At 43.8% G+C, this 20198-nt stretch overlaps 1 protein-coding gene across 1 annotated transcript; it reads left to right on the top strand.

The window, feature by feature from the left end:
• Window positions 1-8142: 8142 nt before the first annotated feature.
• On the top strand, window positions 8143-18346 carry MDH1B (malate dehydrogenase 1B). Its single transcript, XM_008687414.2, has 6 exons — window positions 8143-8285; window positions 10224-10720; window positions 13681-13822; window positions 15381-15544; window positions 17754-17893; window positions 18199-18346. Exons 1-6 carry the CDS (start codon window positions 8167-8169, stop codon window positions 18277-18279), a joined length of 1143 nt encoding a protein of 380 aa, XP_008685636.2. The 5' UTR covers window positions 8143-8166; the 3' UTR covers window positions 18280-18346.
• Window positions 18347-20198: the final 1852 nt, after the last annotated feature.

A 20198-nucleotide genomic window follows, 5' to 3' on the forward strand; every position in this document is an offset into this window, starting at 1 on the left:
CAATGTATGACAGTGTGCCCCAACACCTAACCTCTTTAGCAGGGCCCCAGACCCCGCGCTCAACTTCAGAGTGCGCCTGCGCCACGCCGTGGTTGCCAAGAAACCGCCGAGCCGCGGTTCCTGCCCCTGGGTCGAGGCTTTAAAATGGCCAAATTCGTGCTTGCGGGTGAGTGATCCCCATGTCCGCCTGTAGATCGCTCAAAACACCGACAACTGCTCACCCCCTTTGGTCGCTGGGCAGTGATTTTCTTAACTGTATTTTTGTTCTAACAATTCCAACCTCTGTATAGACCACCCCAGGCTTCTTACGCATTCATTCATCGATGTTGATTGGATAGGGTACTGTGCAAAGCACTCCCGGACACTGGGGACAGTGGGGGAAAAGGTACACCCGGGCCTTTGAAGAACTTTCAGTCTCACGAAGTACAGAAGCCTGTAAACAAGTAATTTTGATCCACTGTAATTAATGAAATGAGGGAGATGTGCACAGGGCTCTGAGAGGTGTTGCAGGAGCTGATTTGTGAAGGTCTGGGATACAGACGCCACATCAGATAAATGCACAGAGGCTAGAAGTCTCATGGCCTAATGGAGGAACTAGATATGGAGAAAGTGACTGGACCCCCTGGGGCTAGAATGGGAGCAGCAGCCAGATCCTTGCACCTAAAGTGTACCAAACAGAGGTGGTTGAACTGTTATCTTGAAAGCAATGAGGAGTCTCAAAATTTTTTTAAGCAGGAGAGTATCCTTAATGGGTTTGCATTTTAAGAAGCCCACCTTTGTCAGCAAATGGAGGAAAAGGATGGAAAATGTCGCTGGCATCCTGAAAACCACTAAAGGGTCTTAGTAAAAGCAGCCTGCCTCCGTCCATTCTCAGCAAGTTTCCTGAAAAAGTAGACTGCCTTTGTATCTTCAGGTCCTTCTTCTGCTCAATCCGGCTTCTACTTCTGCCTCCTTTCAGAAATGGCCTTCACCAGAGTCACCAATGACTTATACAGAAGCTGTCCAGTCCTTATTGGAACTTTCAGATGCATTAACACAATTGACATCTCCCATTTGCTTGGAAATCTATTTCCTTTGCTTCTTTATTCATTCAGAAGAACATTTTTGAGCACTGACTGAGTATATGCTGGGAAGGCAGTGATACAGACACTTACAAAGAATGTTGTCTGTGGGCCAGTGGCAGGGCAGGTTCTATAGGAGCAGTGGCAGGAGCCTTTGGTCAGGCAAAGGCTTCCTGGAGGGAGTGGGTTTTTAAGCAGAGTTACCTAGCAGAAAGCAGGTAGGGAAGAAGAGAGTGATTAACACATAGGTGGCAGGGACTGGGGTTGAAATGAGGAAAGCTAGAAAATGGAGATAGATTTAGTAGGATTGTAGCAAAGGGTACAAGAAAGAGAGTATCATAGGCTGAGGCCAGGATTAAATATAGATTCTTGTGAGCCATATTCAGTATTTCAGACTTTATCCAACGTACATAGAAGGCTTGTGGAAGGAGAGGACATAATCAAATTTGCATTTTATCTGAATGGTATTCTCTATGGGAAGAGAAAGATTAGATGCCAAGACCCCAGTTAGTTGCAGTAGTCCAGGAAGGAGATAGTGGTAGCCTGGCCTAGGACGGTAAGCAATGGAAATGGAAGGAACCGAGTGGACTGGAGAGACATTAGGGAGGCAGAAGTCATAGAACTAAATATCTGGGTGGAGGAAGGCAAAGGAGAAGAAAGAGTTAAAATTTTTTCCCACCAGTGGTTTGGAAAAGTGGGTAGATGAGTCATTGAAAAAAAAAAGTGGAAAAGTAGGCTTAATACTCTGGATACTCTTAATTCTCTTAAATAACTGAACATAAAGAACATAAGAGAAGGAGCAAATTCGGTGGGAGAGTTGTGGCAAAATCTGTCCTAGACATGCTGAGTGTCTATGAGACATTCAGAGGGAGATGGAAAAATACAGGAAGATATAAATATCTATATAAAGCGATAGTTCTGAAGTGGATGTTCAGATTGCTACTTGAACCCAGGGAGTGGTGGAGATCAGCCAGCAAGAATGCATAGAGTATGAAGATGCCTTGAAGGGTGCTAACGTTTTAGTGGATCAATAAAGAAGTAAGAATGTACAAAGTATAGTAAGAATGACCAGAGAAGTAGGATGAAAACCTTAAGAATGACTCCACCATAGTGAGTGTTTCAGAAGAATAGAAGGCAGATGCCAACAAGAAAGTGTCTACAAGAAAAGGATCAAAATGTATCCATTGGATGTAGTGACATGGAGGTCCTTGATACCACGCTAGAGAACTGTGGTTAAAGCCAGATTGCAGGCGAATGGGAAGTAAATGGAAGTGAAGAACTGGAGATGGCAAGTGTAGAGAACTCTCTCAAAAAGTCTTAATAGAAGAAGACAGGTAGAACGCAATAGCTAGAGAGGGACATAGGCTTTTTGTTTCTTAAGACAGGAGAAACTTAAATGTAACTTGACTATGTTTAAATAGGATGGAAAAGGACCATTAAAAATAGGAATAAGATGCTTAAAGAGAGGTTAACCAATTAAGCAGAGTTGGTGGCAGTTCTGAAGGAGCAAGAGGGTGGTGTTCAGAGCCTAAGTGGTGAGGTTAGAGCGGGACAGGAGGTAGGAGCCATCTCCCATGAATGGGAGAAAGAAGGAAAGGATGAGTCCAGATGCAGACAGGCTTGTAGGTATGATGGCAGGAGGTTAGGGGATTTCCCAAATGATACCATTTTGTATGATTTGGTTTTGCTTTTGGATCACTCTTTTTTTTAAAAGATTTTTATTTATTTTTTATGTCAGAGAGTGAGGGAGAGAGCACAAGCAGGGGGATCAGCAGGCAGGGGAGAAGCAGGCTCCCCACTGAGCAAGGAGCCAGATGCAGGACTCAACTCCAGAACCCTGGGATCATGACCTGAGCTGAAGGTAGATGCTTAACCGACTGAGCCTCCCAGGCATGCTTGATTTGGTTTTGGTTTTGTAGAAAGTAAGGTTATCTCTTCTGACAGTGTGGGAAAATGGAGAGAAAGAAGAGGTTTGCAAGCAGTGGGCCACGTTTGGAATGGAAATTGTGGAGAAGAGAAGAGAGTGCTGATAAGAAGGATGTTCTGGCAGAGTTGAAGGCCAGTTGAGGCTAGTGACCATGAATTTATAATGGCGCTTCTCTGCTTGCTTCTACCATGTTTCTCCAGGGGTGCCTAGCAGATGGAACCCAACAACAGAAAAGGCAGGTAACTGCATTCATCCAGGGTGAGAGGCTTTCACCAGGCTGATTTGCCAGAAACGTAGTGGGGCAAGATAATTTAAAACCTGAGCCAGACTGTGGTTTGAATTCATGAACCATGGATTTGAACGAAACAGGGAGGCTAACAGGGAGTGGTTGAGAGGGTTGATGATGTAGACGTCGCCATGAAGTGGAAGGACTCATGATTGGGAGTAACTGGGGAAGACTGTTGCAGAGCGGGATCTACGCTTGGCCCCTGCCCCTTCTGCTCCCATCAGACACCCAATCCATCTACTCTGGTGGCTTTAACTTCCTGTGTGCTGACGGCTGCAAAATCTGTCTCTCAGGCCCTTACATGGGGCCTGCGCTTCAGACTCCTAGGTACAGCCACCTGCTGGGCATATCCCCTGAGATGGGCTACACCTACCTCGAGCTGCACGTGTCTGTAATCAAACATCTTACCTGTGGTTTCTGTCCAGTTAAGTGCAGGATCATCTACCCAAGCCAGAAACTAGGAGTTATCCCAGACTTTTCTCTCTCCCTCAGCTTCTCCTCCCCCGTGGTACCACCCCCCTCAACACATATCAAATCCACCTGTGATTTTACCATCACTCCTCACTTCATGCTTTGCCTTTTAGTGGCTACTAATGGGTAGTCCATTATTAGTAGTTCATGCTTAGTTAGTAGTATCGCAGCCCCTTAGAGAACGTGAGGTCTAGCAAACTACTGGTGGAGAGTAAATATCCAGTAACCTTTTCTTCTTTCCACGTTTTATTCCTTAAGATTCTGACCTCCTGTGAGATAACTTTATTTTTACTACTGTTGATAAAAATCAGAAGTTTATATGGTGGCAGTTGATACTATAATTCTATGTTATAAAATATATCATACCTATATGAATAATTCTGTAATTATATGACACTTATAACTGCATGATAGTTTCTGTGTGGTATTAAAAAATGTTGCAAATTTGAACTCTTTTAGGTAGAGCAGATTGCCCATATTATGCTAAAGCAGAACTCCTAGCAGACTACTTACAAAAGAATCTTCCTGATTTTCGGGTACATAAAATTACACAACATCCTCGTGTTTGGGAGGTAAGAAGCCTTTGTTGTTTGTTAAACACACACACTCACAAAAATGTGTTCTGATTTAATGAAATGTTAGCCAGTGTATCAGATGGGCTTCCAATAATGAATGTTCATGTACTGCTGATATTTTAACACTAATAAAATTAATTCCTTTTAGTAGTCTCAGAACATTATATGTTTTTTTTTTTCCTTGTACCTAGTAAAACAAATGAGGCCCTAACCAATCAGTAGAGTAAATTTAGCTGTTTTTTTTCTCCCAAGAATCCAGGTAACCTATATTATCCTTTTAACCTTTATTATCCTTTTCATTCTCCTTCATTTGATTTCTAACGATGTGACACACTTGCTTATTTGAAATACCCTTCTTTGGGACTGTGTTTCCCCACAAACAGACAGAGGTTTGGGGAAAGGAGTTTCCTTTACTGGGGCGTGCTCTTGGGAACAATGCCCTGGGAAGGAGTGAGGACAGCAGTGTTGTGCAACGGGAGAGGTTGAACCACCGTGCCACTGCAACAGAGGGCTCAGCCAGCCCTGACCTCGGAAGCTGGGCTGGCCCTTCAGAGATACCCCAAATACATGCAAGGGGGCAGGGCTTTTGTACTGACACAACTAACAGTCCTTGGATGCAGGCTGCCCTTGGGCAGGGGACTTAACTCTGGGCAAGGAAACCTCTCTGAGGTCAGTTCCTAGAGAGAGACTCAACACTGAGCCTTCAGCAGTAAGTACGCCTGGTGACCCAGAGAATGAGTATCTCGGTCTCCCCTCAGAAAGGGGGAATCTGAACAACATATGACAGGACCTGCTACAGCTCACCAGTTGTTGTGCCTTTGGGATCTACACGCTCCATATAAGAAGTTCATACTGTCTGGGAGCAGCTCTTCTGGGGTTCTGGGTGGCATCTTCCCTGGGGCAACTTGACAAGACGATCATCAGTGAAAGGAACCATAGTCTCCACCGCATATCATTTTAGGGCTTCACTGACACTCATCACCATTCTTGTCTATGATCCAATGTCAATCGTCCTCACCCTCTGCTGGTCTAGGTGACTTATGAGGTGTGATGACCCAGACCTGTATCCTCAGGGGTCAGAGTCCTAGTCTCCCAGGATGTGACTGGATGTGACTGCGGCACGTGTACATTTGCTGTCAAAATTGAGCAAGGCAGTACCAAGAAGGCCCCAGTGGATCACCTGGATGCCAAATATTCTTTCCTGGCCACATGCCCCTGATCAGCAGGGCCAGGTACTTCTTCTAGGATGGTAACTCCTTTACTTGACTGCTGTCTTTTGGCACAGGAGCTCAAAGGGACCAAGCAGCAGCCAAAGCTTCACGTTTAATGGAACTCTTCCTGATAGAAACACCCTTGCACCTCCGGAATTTAGCACCTCCAGACCCATAGAATCTAGAGTTAAGTGGGCTTGGGGAAGCACAAATTCTCCAAGTGGGTCACTGGGAGTGATGGTAAGCGGGATCACTCAATTCCATCCCTTGGTTCCTGGATTCATGTATCACCTAGTGGGGAAAGCCCTATATTGACTCATGGTGTATATTGCATCCTGAAAGACAGAGCTGTATCCTTACAAGGCAGCAACGTCTAAGCACCTTCAGTGGACTGTCCTATCCCTCTATCAGGCTGCTAGGTGATGTGATATATGATAGGGCCAGTGCATCCCATGGTTACGTGCCCAGTCCCACACACGCTTTACTCCAGAGTGGTTCAAAGTGATGTTATGCAGAATCCCATGTTGCTAGGTTGAACATTCTGTATGCTCCTGGGCTGGCCAAAGACCTATAAGCAGAAAAGGCAGTTCTTTGCCCAGAATATATGTTGATTTCAGTCAAGATGAATTACTGCCCTTTCTAGGGTAGAAGGGGTGAAATGTAATCAACTTGCCCCCAAGAGGCTGGTTAGTGTCTTTGAGGGATAGTGCCATTGTCAGGGGGTCAGTGTTGGTCTCTGTTGCCAGAACATTGGACATTTAGCAGCAACAATGGCTCGATCAGCTTTGGTGAGTGGTGGCTTGTATCTAGGTCCGTAGCATAACCTCTGTCTCTTTTGTGAGTCCATTGTGCCTTCAGCTAAGTCACCTTATCTGCTGGGTTGTTCCGTGCTTTTATCACAATCGATGTTCTCTGGTGGGCACTGCCGCTGGCCTCTTTTATTTCAGGATTCTATCATCCCTGATTCTATCAGGGAGTCCAGCTCTATAACAACATGTCCTTTAATAGCCCTGGCCTCGGATGGGCAGCCACACCAGGCTTCTCCGTGATGCTGAGAACCTATCACCAGTGCAGTTCTTATCATTTTAATGAATGTAGTGTCCTCCAGGCCCTTCTGGAGAACATATTGGACTGGTAGGTTTCCAGCCTTCCATGGTAGCATACCCACTCCAGCGTGCCCATTTTTCTAAGCTTTTTGATTGCTTCTTCCATTGTCTTCTGTGGACGTCCTGGCATTTCTGTTTCATCTCACGTGAACCATCACTTTCTCCAAGCTTTGGAGAGCTGTCCTAGCAATGTGTTACCACTGTCTTCTGAGGTGCTTGCCAGGATATGCACCCTTGAGTTGCAGAAGGGTGATTTATATTGATAAATTCTCCCTCGTCCAACTTTACATTCCACTCTTGGTTCTGTACCCTCAGAGTCCAGTCCTGTACGTATTTCCCCAGTCTTACCAAGACATCAACATGCCCCACTTGGTGCTGAAGGTCTTTGAGGGCAGAGTCCCTTCACTCCAGAGGCCTGGCACTTCACTGGTCAGGCTGTGTAATGACTAGGGGAACCGTGGTGGAATCCTCACAGCAGCATTATTTGCTTTAAGGGAAGATAAAGGCAGAGAGATCTTCAACATCATCAAGAGAAATTAACGTCTAAGATTTTACGTGTAAGGTAGCCTCATTACACATGCCTCCAATGACAAGAATGCTGTCATGTACTTTACTCACAAGATTGTTGCTCTCTGTCTCTACTCAGCTCTTGTTGTTGAAAGGCCTGATCTACACAAACCAGATAATGATGATTTAAGCTTTCTCTAATGAATACTATTAGAAATCCACAGATAACTTTTAGCTCATTAATTCAGTCAGAATGACAAACAATACCCACATATTTGGACAGCAATATCAAATTTATGTGGCCCTAAGACTGGAAATATCTCACATAGAAGATCAAGGGAAGAACCAGTTGAATTTTTTTTGAAATCAGGTAAGTTGGAAGACTTGGCTTCTCTTTTAAGCTAACCACTTGCATTCCCAGTCTCCTCAGCAAAGAAAGCAACCCTCAGTACCTTTATTTGGTCACCGAATTTGAAGAATAGTCTTTCGTATTTGATTAACTTGTTACTTCATTCACCACTCTTTTCTCTATTTACATTATACAGTGTAAAAATATCTTAATTTTATTATGTATTCTCAGTGGTAGTAAAAAAAAAAAACAAGCTAGTTCGTGTTTAAATTCTGAAGTATGGAACTGAATTCTGAGACAGATTCAATGGATGACTTCTCTTGGAATATCATTCAATAGGAGTGGTTAAAAGATCTGTGTGAAAAGAATAAGTGGAGTCACAAAAAGTCCCCCATCATCTGGAGAGAGCTGTTGGATCGTGGAGGAGCGGCGTTGCTTTTGGGAGGATATAACGAGTTCCTGGAATACGCCCAGGTATATGGATTTAGTTGGTTCGTCTGCTCAAAACATTACCATTCTCTCACATTGTTGTTCAAATGTCTTGCTTTCCAAAGTATTCTCTCTGCTCTCTTTATTCTATTCTGGCTTTAAACAAGAACTTTCCATTATAATCATTGTCAGTGTTGACTTTTTCTTTCCTAATATTTAGCTTTACTATGGTGTTACCTCTAGCATGACCACTGAGCTGATGAAGGTAATTGCTCAAGAGAACCTGGAGACACACACAGAAAAAGAACTGGAGGAAGAAACCAGGAAAGATCTCATCCACCCCTTGCAGGTCTGGATCACCAGGTGGGACAGTCAAACTCCAAGATTCATGAGAGTGGGTGTTATATTTAGAAAGGACAATAATGTGGGATTAAGTCCATGATGGAAGAACATCTGAATGTCAAGTTTGAGATTCGTACGTATAGACATGTACATGTATCGATATGTGAATATATACATACATATCCCCCAATGTAGCTTCATATTTAAGTTTTAGATTATAGGTGTATGTATACACACACACACGAAATCTAAGAGCAGCTGTATAGCAAAGGTCATTACTTCGACAACGCTGTCTCCAGCTCTTGTCCCCTCTCTCTGTGTCTCTCATGCTGTCGGCTGCTTGCCTTCTTGCTCTTTGCCCTGCCGCCTTTCCTTCCCGTTCCCTCACTTTCTTTCTCCTCGCCCCACTCTGGTCTCATGGCCTGCTGCCCTCCCCCTCTTTCCCACTCGCTGGAGCTAACCTCGTGTTGTGTCCCCACCTCAGTAACCAACGTTGTGGCTGGACCAGCCTGTGGTTCTCATTACATTTGCAAGACACCCTCAGCAATAACCATCCAATCTCCCATCAGGAGATGTGGGGAAAAGGGGTTTGTTACTTCCACATCCTGGAAATTACTTGACACCCCTGGAGCCACACAGTGAAGTCACCGGTGAGGGGAGAGAGAGAACATGTGAGCACACATGGGCCCAGCGCTCTGCTTTCACTGGGGTTGAGAGTGGGGGACTTAGGTTTCATCGGCTCACTCACTAGGAGTGGAAATTTAAAGCTTGGAGAGAGAAGCAACAAGCAGCCCAGCTGGCCAGTTATTGACCTGAGAGGTCTCTAGGACAACTGAGCCTCAGTGTGGGAGTGCCCCTGGCTGCTTAGCGGTGTGGCTGGCTGTGTGTTTGTTCCAGATGGCCACCTTTGAAGTGGATACCTCCTCGGCAGTCAAAACTTAGAAAAAGCAGAAAACAAACCTGTCAGGGTTTAGACTACACCTCAGTCTTGCTCCCTCTTCCTCTTTCTCCCCTCTTGCTCCTCACCGCGTTCAGTCTTCGTTAGCAACTTTTGTCTCTGCACTCCATCTTTCTCTCAGTGTCTCTTGCTGTTCTTCTTGCTCTCTCTCTATCCCCCCCCCCACTGTGTCTCTCACACTGCCCTTCTTTCTTACTACACCTGCATGCATCCTAATATTCATGCTTTTCTAGAAAAATTATTTGTTATGAAATAGTTCAATACAGAAAAGAATTAAGCATGATATAATAAGCATAAACATGAACCCCACACCCAGATTTAATAAATATTACCTCTCCGTTAGATGTTTTTAAAGGATTCAAATGGTACAGATACTGTTGAAACCCTCATTGAACCCCTCCCCAAACCCATTGTGAACATCAAAAATGCCCAGATGCGTTTCCAAACTCCTGTCAGGGTCATGACACCTCTCGATTGGTAGCCAAGCTATAGAGTACCCAGATACTTGCCGAATTACGGGTACAGATACGGGATAGCTAGCCTATGCTGATCCTAGGCTTCTTTGCAAGGAATTAGAAAAGATAGTCCTTTCCCAAAAAGTGTCATTACTTTGTAGATGAGGGTGTAAAGTAGAAAAGAGCTGTGGTTAAAGAAAACTTATCTCTTTACCTTTTTAAAAGAAAATGTAAACTAATTAGAGTACTGTGACACCATTCTTTTAATGTTGCTTTCTGCATATTCTGTTTTATTTGAAAAGTCTTTTAAACAGGGAGTTTGTTATTTGGATATTGTTTTCAGATGGCCAGAGCAAGGGATTAGCAGTAAGAATTTTTTTGCTCAACTTTTGCTTTCTTGCCTTAAAAAGTCTATGCGGTTCTGTATGCCTATTGAAGATATTAAACCACCCTATTAATGCACCTGCAGAAATATCTGTTAACAATAAAGGCTTAGCAGGAGCAAAAGATTTAACCATTCATCATCCGGCTTTGCATTTTTATTAGCGCATCTGCTCCTGCCTGCTACCACCTAATTCCCATCTTGACAAGCGGCGAAGTATTTGGAATGCACACGGAAGTTAGCCTGAATCTACTTGACAATAAGCAGACAGAAGAAAATCTCCACATGATCGTGACAGAGACTCGGGACTTGGTGGCCCCCTTGCTCCGGAGTGTCTCCATCTGCACCCGAGTGGAGGACGCCTTCCGCCAGGCCCACGTGATCATCGTCCTGGACGAGGTCACAGACCAGGAGGTACACACTCTAGAAGACTGCATCCGAAGCAGGCTTCCTCTGTGCCGGCTCTATGGGTACCTGATCGAGAAAAATGCTCACGACTCCGTCCGAGTTATTGTGGGAGGGAAAACATTTGTGAATCTGAAAACGGTTCTGCTTATGAGATACGCCCCAAACGTGGCCCACAACATCATCGCCGTGGCACTGGGCGTGGAAGGCCGAGCCAGAGCTGTGCTGGCCAGAAAACTGAGAACAACCCCCTCATGTGAGTGAGCTTCTGGTTCTGGTTCTGGTTCTGGTTCTCAACAACATCATTTCAGAGCCGCTAGGAAGAACACCGTTCCCTTTAGGATTATTCTGGATATCTGGACTAGAAAGTATGAAGCAGATACAAAGAACTCCTTACTGTGTGATTTGACTACGGTGCAAACATTGTTTTTTTACTGTTTTTCGTGGCAGGCTGACTTTGTCCATCATTTTAAAAATGTATAATTTGAAACCTAATGTTTCGATTTTCCATAATAATCATCAACTAAGGTAATCGGTGTTTTTTAAAAAGAAATCATCAGGGGCGTGCGTAAGTTGCCTCCACCCCATTTCCACCCACGTGATGGTGAACACTTGCAAGGGTGTTGAACTTGTCCACAGGGTTCTGCTAGCTGATCAGTTTCTGCGCGCCACTAGTCTTGGAACTGGTACCACATGAGCATGAGACTGGAGCAGAAAAGGGATTGTTGAGTTTAAAAGGGGAGTGCTGTATTTGAAAATGTTTATCATCTTTGACAAATTTTAGAGTTCGTGCCTTTAGATGAAGCAGATGCAGCAGAGCCCACTGAGAACGCAGAGAGGTGCAAGGCGTTCTCTCAAGACGATGGGGAAACGCTGAAATGTGAGCCTAGCAGGCTCTAAATCGGGGCCATCATGGACTTCAGGCAGCCCCTAACACATTATAGCAAGAGCTGTATCACCCACTGCTTTACAGCGAGGCCCTAGAACCATCACTTCTGGTATTCTTGCACAAAAATCTTCAGTGCCTCACCCCCAGGCTCAGTGATTACCTTAGCCAAATTGCTATAAAATTATTCAGTAGGAAAGGAAAACATTTTCTAATCATTTTTATCTCTGTCCCAACCTTATAGACAGATATGTAGACACTGTTTTATCACAAAAGATTTCTGATTCGCTGATCAAAGTGCCAAGAAGAGGCAGTGTTACAAAATTTAAAACAAGGTGGGGGCCTTCAGCCAGAAAGCTGCTCTCGTGTGAGTGTGGTGGTGCTGTAAACTGTAAGCTCTCCTGTACCCAAAGCCAATAAAGCATATGAGAAGCAGAAGAAAGAGAAACGGAGAGACGTTGGGCAGAGGAAAGAGAGACTTTGGAGGGACAGCAGTCGATTGGAGTGGTCTGCAGAGCAGCAATGAGAAACTCCGCCCCAACAAAGCCAGTTGAGCAAAGGGACCTGAAATCAGAAAAGCATCAAGGAGAGTCATTCAGAGAAGAGTCCAGATGCCAAGAGAGTAGCAGGTGTTTCCAGGATATCCCTTGAGTTCAGTTCACACATAGGCCTGTTTCTCAGACCATGTGCATTGGCTTGGTCTGAACTCTTTCTGTTGCAAGAGACAGGAGGTCCACTCGAAGCGACGGTAGTCAGAGAGAGATCTTCTTTCAGGCATAGATGGATGCTGGGGCTCTAACGATGATGTCAGGACTGGCTTGCGCTCTCTCTTGACCCATCACTCGGCCCTGCTTTCTTTAGCATTGGTTTAATTCTCAGGCAGGCTCTCTGTACAAAGTGGCAATGTGGCCACTGATGTCTCCAGACTCATACATTCATAGCTTCGCTTGCCCCGTAGAAAGAGGGCTTGCTCTCTCAAATGTATAAAAGTAGCAGGATAATATCTCATTGGCCAGGCTTGGGCCATTTGCCCATCTCCAAATCAATCATCCTGGCGAGGAGTCTGGAATCTGGGACTCATGCCTATTGATAGACCTGAGGGGCGAGGACAGCCCCACCCAAACCATATGGACTGAAATTAAGAAAGGGTAGTTTTTTAAAGGAAAACTGGGATGCTGTTAAAGAAAAACAGTAGGAAGAAATGTTAGGAGGAAAAATAGCAGATGTCCACTGTGATTTTCTCTAGCAGAGCTATCTAGAGCCTCAAGTCTGATAAGAAAAATTCTTTTCCCTACTACCTGCCTTTGAGCACAATCGTGTGAGAGTGTGATACTTGGAGCTGCTGCAGCTGTTTTAGGACCATGAGGGACAGGCCAAGAGAATAGCATCTTTGAGCCACTGAGCATGCACCAGTGTTACTGCCTACCTCAGCTTGTTATTGTCTGAGAAAAGCGAACTCCTCCTAGTTGAGCCAAGTCAGAAGGATATTCTGTTACTTGAAACCAAACAGCAATCTTACCTCATGCACAACAGTAGAATTTAAAGTGTAGGAAGTGGTATGATCTTGGAAGATAATTAAGTCTTTAAGCAAATAAGTTAAAAATCAATAAAATTATTTATTTTCACTTCAGATACAACATTCCTAGAAGATCCACAGTTTCAGAATCACATTAAATTTTAATCCCTATTTCTCTCTAACCCCTATCCTCTTATTTTCCTTCACGGTACATGTCACTTTGTATAGTAGTTGCTTTCTTACCCACTCCCCTCCACCCCTAGAGCGTTGCGAGGATTTGGGCTATTTCCTTCTTAACCTTCCACCTAAAAGTGCCTCACACAGAGAAGCTAATTCAATTACTTGTTGGTTTGCATGTACCTGGGGGCCTCTTATTATAACACCCGCCTTCTGCAGGAAATGAAACCCACCCAGGAGTTAAGTGCTTTGCCCAAATATCTATTCCAGTCTAGAATCAAGAACTCTTTGTCAGAACCAAAGCAGAGAAAAAGTTCTCCTAGTGGCAAGCAGAGTGGTTAAGTTAGGACCACACCAGTGGTATAATTTTCAGTAGCAATGTCTTTGAGGGAGCACTGCAGTATTTCTTAAATGCACTCATGTGGCCTACATATGAGCATGAGTAGGAATTGCCAAACCCTGTCGATTCAGGAAATCATCCATGTCGTTTGTACATTCGGGGGAAACATAAACTTAGATCATTTTATAGCAAAAAGATCAATCCTGAAACAAACACACAGACAAAAAATAGACTACGGGCAATTTTTTAAATTAATGCTCATTATTATGTTAATTTTAAATTTCTTTTTCTTCACAGGCATCAAAAATGTGATAGTTTGGGGTAATATTAGTGGAAACAACTACATTGATCTGAGAAAAGCCAAGATTTACAGATATGAGAGTGCTATTTGGGGACCTCCTAACTATTCACGTCCTGTTTTGAGCTTGGTGTTTGATAGGTATGGTATATTTTTAAGTGAAGTATACTCACAATGTTGGATACATACATAATAGTTGTTATGAGCCTTTAAATCATCTTAGAAATCTTTGTACAAAAATAACGTGGCATCGACATTGTTCACACTCACCTTTGTTTATGTGCTCTATTGAAGATACAGAAAATTCTATAGAATCGCAACTGGTCAATCCCCACGCCCAGTATATTTGATTTTGCAATTATGAATTTTTGTATTTCAGACTATCCTTAAAGTAGCTCACATATTACTTTAAATTTATCTCTAAAGCAAGCATCTGCAAAGTGAGTCTTATTTAACACAGAGAGAGAGATCCCAATTGAAATCGGTGGAAACATTTTCAAGAATAAGGAATTAAGGGGCGCCTGGGTGGCACAGCGGTTAAGCGTCTGCCTTCGGCTCAGGGCGTGATCCCGGCATTATGGGATCGAGCCCCACATCAGGCTCCTCCGCTGGGAGCTTGCTTCTTCCTCTCCCACTCCCCCTGCTTGTGTTCCCTCTCTCGCTGGCTGTCTCTATCCAGTCAAATAAACAAATAAAATCTTTAAAAAAAAAAAAAAAAAAAGAATAAGGAATTAAGATGGTGAGCAGGCCCAGGCCATGCTGGGTGTTCTGTCTCAGGAGAGACAGCACCGAGGACTGGGGAAGAGCAAGGTCTCTGGAATCAAGCTGCCTGGGTTGGGATTCTCAAATGGCCACGTTGTAGCTGTGTGACTTTAGAGATGTTACTTCACCACTCTGTGCCTCAGGCTTTTCATCTGCAAAGTGGAAATGGTCCCATAGTGTGGGCCTTACAGGGTGGTTGGGAAGATGAAATGGCTTAGTACAGGCCAAGCCCCAAGAACCTCCCCACTGCAGTCAGCACTACCTTTATGAGGGGAGAAGAGCGGCTCTGAAGCATCTTTCTAACCTTTGCAGCCCTTTTCCAGCTGTAGCATTTCCTTTCTGTGCCTCTTCCTCCGGCCAGAGGCGCTTCATCCATGCCCAGGAATGACACGCCCTGAGCCCACCCCCCTGGCACGTGCTTCCTCTGCTAAGGGCAGTGTCTCCTGGGGCTGTAGGCACTGGCTTAGCAGGGGCAGCCCTCTATCACCCGCTCTAGTCCAGCTGGACTACTCCCTGAATTTAAACTTTAGATGATAACAACTTAGTATTGCCCCAGTTCTCAATGTGCATAATTCAATGTCTTGGAACATCCTTTTCTTTAGAATGAAGGATACCACTGGTTCCAAGATAACGTCTATATGGAATAAATTCTTCGTAATGAGAGTAACTGTTCTTGCAGTCTGACCACTTTTCTGTGTTCCATATTTCTATTATCATGTTTTTCGTTTGACACTTTGGGATTCCTTTCTGTGATATTTCGTGGCTTTTCGACTGACTTTTTACAGGATTGAAGAAGCTTGAAGAAGGAAGGTACACAGGCAGTCATATTTCTCTTTTATGGAGATGATTTCTTATACTGAGATCCATTGACCCAAGGAACATTATTTTATTCCCATTTCTCCCTCTGTTATAAAATCGTTTCTTTCTCTCCTTATAGTGAGTGGGTAAACAGACAATATGTGGAAACTCTTCAAAAGCAGACGGCCACGGGAAAACAATTCGGAGCCATTTTAGCTGCACACAGTATCGCCACTACGTTGAAATACTGGTACCAAGGCTCACCGCCTGGGGAGATCGTGTCTTTAGGAGTATTAAGTGAAGGTAAATTTGCTAGTGGTTTTTTTTTTTTTTTTTTTTTTTTTTTTTTTTTATCTTGGATTACTTTCAAACCTCCCCGTATACCTCGTGCTCCTGCTTCTGCGTCCCCGCCTCTGCCTTACCTGGTCTGTAAGCTGTCTGGACTCCCACATTTCCATACTCGCTTATTCATTCATGCACTCACTCAGCCATTCAGAAATTCTGCGATGTTTTGTGTGAATGTGCAGGGAACACACAGGGATTAGACCTGGCCACTGCCTACAGGAGACCTAGAGCAGAGGGAAGAAGAGCTGGCTATAGAAACTCCAGAGTTCCGCTAAGCCGTTCTCACTGTATCCCAGCTGAGGAAGGGAAAGCAAGGTCGATTTGAGGCAGATGGCAGGAGCAATCAGGACGGACTTCAATAAGGAGGTGACTCTCCAGGAAGCCTTCAAGTCTGAGTTAGTGTTTACCTGGCAGTCTAGTGTGGAAAGATCATCTCTCAGGAGCCACGGCGGCAAAGACGCAGGGTCGGGATACGAAGGGCACGTCAAGACGCCGATCTTAGGGCGCCAGTGGGAATGTGGAAAGCTTGCTCTCCAGCCGCAGATACTGTATATGCAGTTTTACAACCTTACCGCTTTCATCTGCTAAAAACTATCTCAGAGGACTTCTACCATTCTTGAAGAGTAGGGAAGAGAGAAGAGTTGATGCTCTGTGTTCTGTGGGTTCGATCTAAATCCTCTCTTCCCTTTGTGTTTTACTTTCTCCTTGTGCAAACTCATTCACAGCTAAAGCTTCCCGCCTGGGCCTCTCTGCTGAGCTGTAGCCTATGAAACACTGCCACTTGGACATGACACTGTCACCTCAGACCCAGACCGACATACACCAAACTGAACTCATTGTCTTCCTGTCTGATTTGATCTCTTATGTTCCTTATGCTGTTAGGGGAACCACCATCCTCCCTGGTATTCCAGTGTCGACAGTGCAGCTCAAGGAGATCTCCCCCAAGTCCCCCAAGTCCCCCAAGTCAGAATTCATCTGTCTCTCCTCCGTACGGGAATAGCATTTTTTTCCTCCATCAGAGAGCACATTCCAGCCTGCTCTCATTGGTGGTATGGTTAAGTGCATAAGTCCCCTCCGTTAGAGGGCGTGCACCCTGAGGGCAGGGCTTTGGCTGGATCTTCCCATTGCTACTTCATGGTTAGACACTCTACGAATCTTGTTTCAATTGCAGGAAGGTGCATGAGCACGCTTTTAACGAATAAGGTGAATCAAATCAATATGTTACTTTTTTAGGGTAATAGACATTTAAAACCTTATCTTGATTTGGTAACAGTTTAATTAATCCCTGTAGGAGTTCACCAATAAACAATGCAATATTGGACATGAAGGGCATGTAATCACTGTCTTCCTGAAGCCATGTAGGTAGACTCTCTTAGGTTGTCCACTCATAAGGCTGGCTCTTTACAGATAAAAAAAGAGAGTGAACAGAGAACCTCAGATGTCCTCTAAGGAAAGGCCTTTTAGGTCCTGGTTTCTTGACTATCCTCACATTTTTGTTCTACTGACAACATTTTTGATGACTAGAATGGCAAGAATAATTTTCTCATTTGATTGAGGCACAAAAGGGGGGGCAATTTTATCTGAATGTTGCACAGTTAGTAGTAAGTATTGTCCATCTTTTTATTTGCAACACATCCAAACTGGGCCCTGGGAGCTCCTGGGAAATCATCAACTTCCCCAGCCCCTCTCCCTCCTAACCCAGGCCTCACACCGTAGCTATGGGACCACTGCAGCAGGCTAGAAGAGTGCAAGGCCAGGTGGACAAATATCTTGGGGTCTTGGACTACCAAGAGGGCAAGGAAAGGCCAAAGGGAGCAGGAAAAAAAGGAGTCTAGACAAAATGGCAGAGAAAGACATGAGCCCCTGAGGCACAGGCAGGGGGTCTGAACCAAGCCAGAGGGGACAGAGAGGGTAACAAGAGGGAGCAGTGGTTCTTCTTTCAGAGAGAAACACAGACAAGAGAGTTGTCAGAACCTGGAGAGATGCTCAGTCAGTACTTCCAGAGTAAGTGTTTCAATCCTCCCGGGAGAGGAATTCTCAGAAATTTAGTTCACCATCACAATTAAAAATCATGTATGATCTCTGTCCTTTTCTACAATGCTGAACATGAAGGGTTTGTTGTTCTGAGTGCTTTCATTTTGCTTTGCTTCCTATTTGCTCACTACAGGCCAGTTTGGTATTCCTGAAGGGATCGTCTTTTCTATGCCTGTGAAATTTGAGAATGGAACTTGGGTAGTTCTTACAGATCTCGAAGATATTGAAATCAGTGAACAAATAATGACCAGAATGACAAGTGATCTCATTCAGGTAATGTCCGAATCGATACGAGAGCGCTGATTTGATAATGACCGTAAACTGATTCCTCTGGGCCAAGGCATACACTGATTTTCTGTGGGTTCAATCTGCATCCTCTTCCTAAAAACAGTCAGGAGGCAGTAAGAGTTTGAAGACATCAACAGAAAAACGCTACTCATTAGGTTATGTAATGTCTGGCATGTTAAAAATATTTGTTGGTTACTTAAAAATCAAGACCCAAATTGTTTTTCTATTGAAGATTGATTAAATTAGCAATTGTGGTCATTTACTTCTCTGATTATAAAATTTTTCAACAGGAGAAACTTGTTGCACTTGGAGATTTGATCAGTTTTCAGCCCTATCAATCAGGTAATCTTTTCGATGTGATGTTTTATTGAGCTGCTACTAAAAGACAATTAAAATATTTGTTGGGGCACCTGGGTGGCTCAGGAGATTAAGCGTCTGATCCTGGGGCTCTGGGATCAAGCCCCACATCTCCCTCTCCCTCTGCCCTTACCCCCTGCTCGTGTGCTCTCTCGTACTGTCTCTCTCCCCCGAATAAGTAAATAAAATCTTTTTTAAAATTTTAAAAATATTTGTTAAAACTGAATTGCTATTGAATATTGATGACTATAATCCACATTTTATCATTTCTAAATGAAATTATTGACAAGAGAAACTGCCAAGTTCAGTGTGTCCTTCTAAATAAAACATCTCATAAGAATGCTAAAGAAATCACATCTTAAAAACACAACGACCTTATAAATGTTGTGTGTAACATATGCCTTCATGTCCCAGGCCTGCTGTAACAAGTGACCACGAACTGGGTAGCTTCAACAACGGACGCTTACTCCCTAGTGAACAAATGAGACTAGCAGACCTAAATTAAAGTGTGGCAGGGCCATGGTCCCTCAGAAGGCTCTAGGGAAGCACCCTTCCCTGCCTCTTCTGCTGGCAGTGTTCGGAGTTCTGGGCTACGGCTGTGTCACTCCAATCTTTGCCTCTGTCTTCACATGCCGGTCTTCTCTCCATGTGTGTCTTGTTTCTTCTCCTTAAAAGACACCAGTCATTGCAATCCAGTACGACCCCACCTTAACTTGATTAAATCTGCTAAAACCCTATTTCCAAATAAGGTCACATTCACAGGTATCAGGGATTGGGACTCCAACACATCTTTTTGGGAACACAATCCAACCCACAACATTCCATTTACTTTTAGATTGCTTAAAAAAAATCAGTACATTTCAATAAGCCTATTTTTCTGACTGGCAGTTTCTCTAATCCTAAACTCACAAGGAAGTGCTATCATCTTTCTTTAATCTCTAAATATTGAAAATATTTAACAACCAGTATGGTACAGATTCCACCCAATCAAAATAGTTGCTGCCTCTCAGAGTGAATTAACTGGTAAAAAGAACCTGGCAGGGGACAGAAGACTGTCCTTGGTCCAGACCAGCGACCGTTTAGTGAGGTCAAAATATGGCAGTGTGGGAAGGGCAGAGAGACCAGACCTCCAGGAAAAGAGGTTCTAGGCAGAGGATGGGCTTTGGGAATTCAGACCTGGTTCTGCCTAGTGGTCAAGTCACCAGAAATGGGCAAGAGCAAATAAAAGCCAAAGGCAGCATGGACTCCAAGGGCACAGACGCAGAAGTCCGAAGAGCAGTTGGTTTTCACTGAAACACTTTTATTCCCAGTGTTCAGAAGCCCTTTGTGTGGCTTCCTGCTTTTGCAGAGTAGAGCTGCAAATTCCTTTTAAAGGAATGGGCTATAAAGCAGTCATTCTAAATTTGACTCCTTTGGTAGTTAATCCTAAATTTTCCATAATACTTGCCTTATAGAGGGTTTGGTGAAAAAGATAACCTGATTTTATGCTGCTTTCATTAACAAAGGTCAAGGCATAGATAGATAGATAGATAGATAGATAGATAGATAGTAGATATAGAGATCTTGCTTCTGTCAACTTCAGACCTTGCCCAAAACACCGTTCCAGAGATTCCAAGATCAGAGCTTTGAAAATAATCAGAATTTTGCACAGTTTAGAGATCTCTGCTTATAGCATATCAATGAGGTGATTCATGCATGAGATTTGCTTAATCTTCTTGGTTAATTTAATGCTTAATCTCTTGACTTTTAGAGACTGACTTAGCCAAAAGAGATGAAAATACCACTTTACCTACCACATACAACAACCAGGAAAATCAAAGAGTCTCAGATGGTAGGTATATCAATTGGGAAAAAAAAATGTCCTTTTTATCCAACGTTTAACACTCAATTTCAAAGAAAGGAATTTGGTCATCTATTAGCCACAAAGTGGAAT

Source organism: Ursus maritimus, unplaced genomic scaffold (assembly GCF_017311325.1).
Source record: "Ursus maritimus isolate PB19 unplaced genomic scaffold, ASM1731132v1 scaffold_1, whole genome shotgun sequence".
In the NCBI taxonomy this organism is placed as follows: Eukaryota; Metazoa; Chordata; class Mammalia; order Carnivora; family Ursidae; genus Ursus; species Ursus maritimus.

What these genes read in the sequence shown, in the direction of transcription:
- MDH1B (XM_008687414.2), top strand. Translation starts at nt 8,167, where the DNA reads ATGACCACTGAGCTGATGAAGGTAATTGCTCAAGAGAACCTGGAGACA. An exon ending in ACTGAGAACAACCCCCTCAT is followed by an intron (nt 10,721 to 13,680) that starts GTGAGTGAGCTT and finishes TTTTCTTCACAG; the next exon opens with GCATCAAAAATGTGATAGTT. An exon ending in TGACAAGTGATCTCATTCAG is followed by an intron (nt 17,894 to 18,198) that starts GTAATGTCCGAA and finishes ATTTTTCAACAG; the next exon opens with GAGAAACTTGTTGCACTTGG.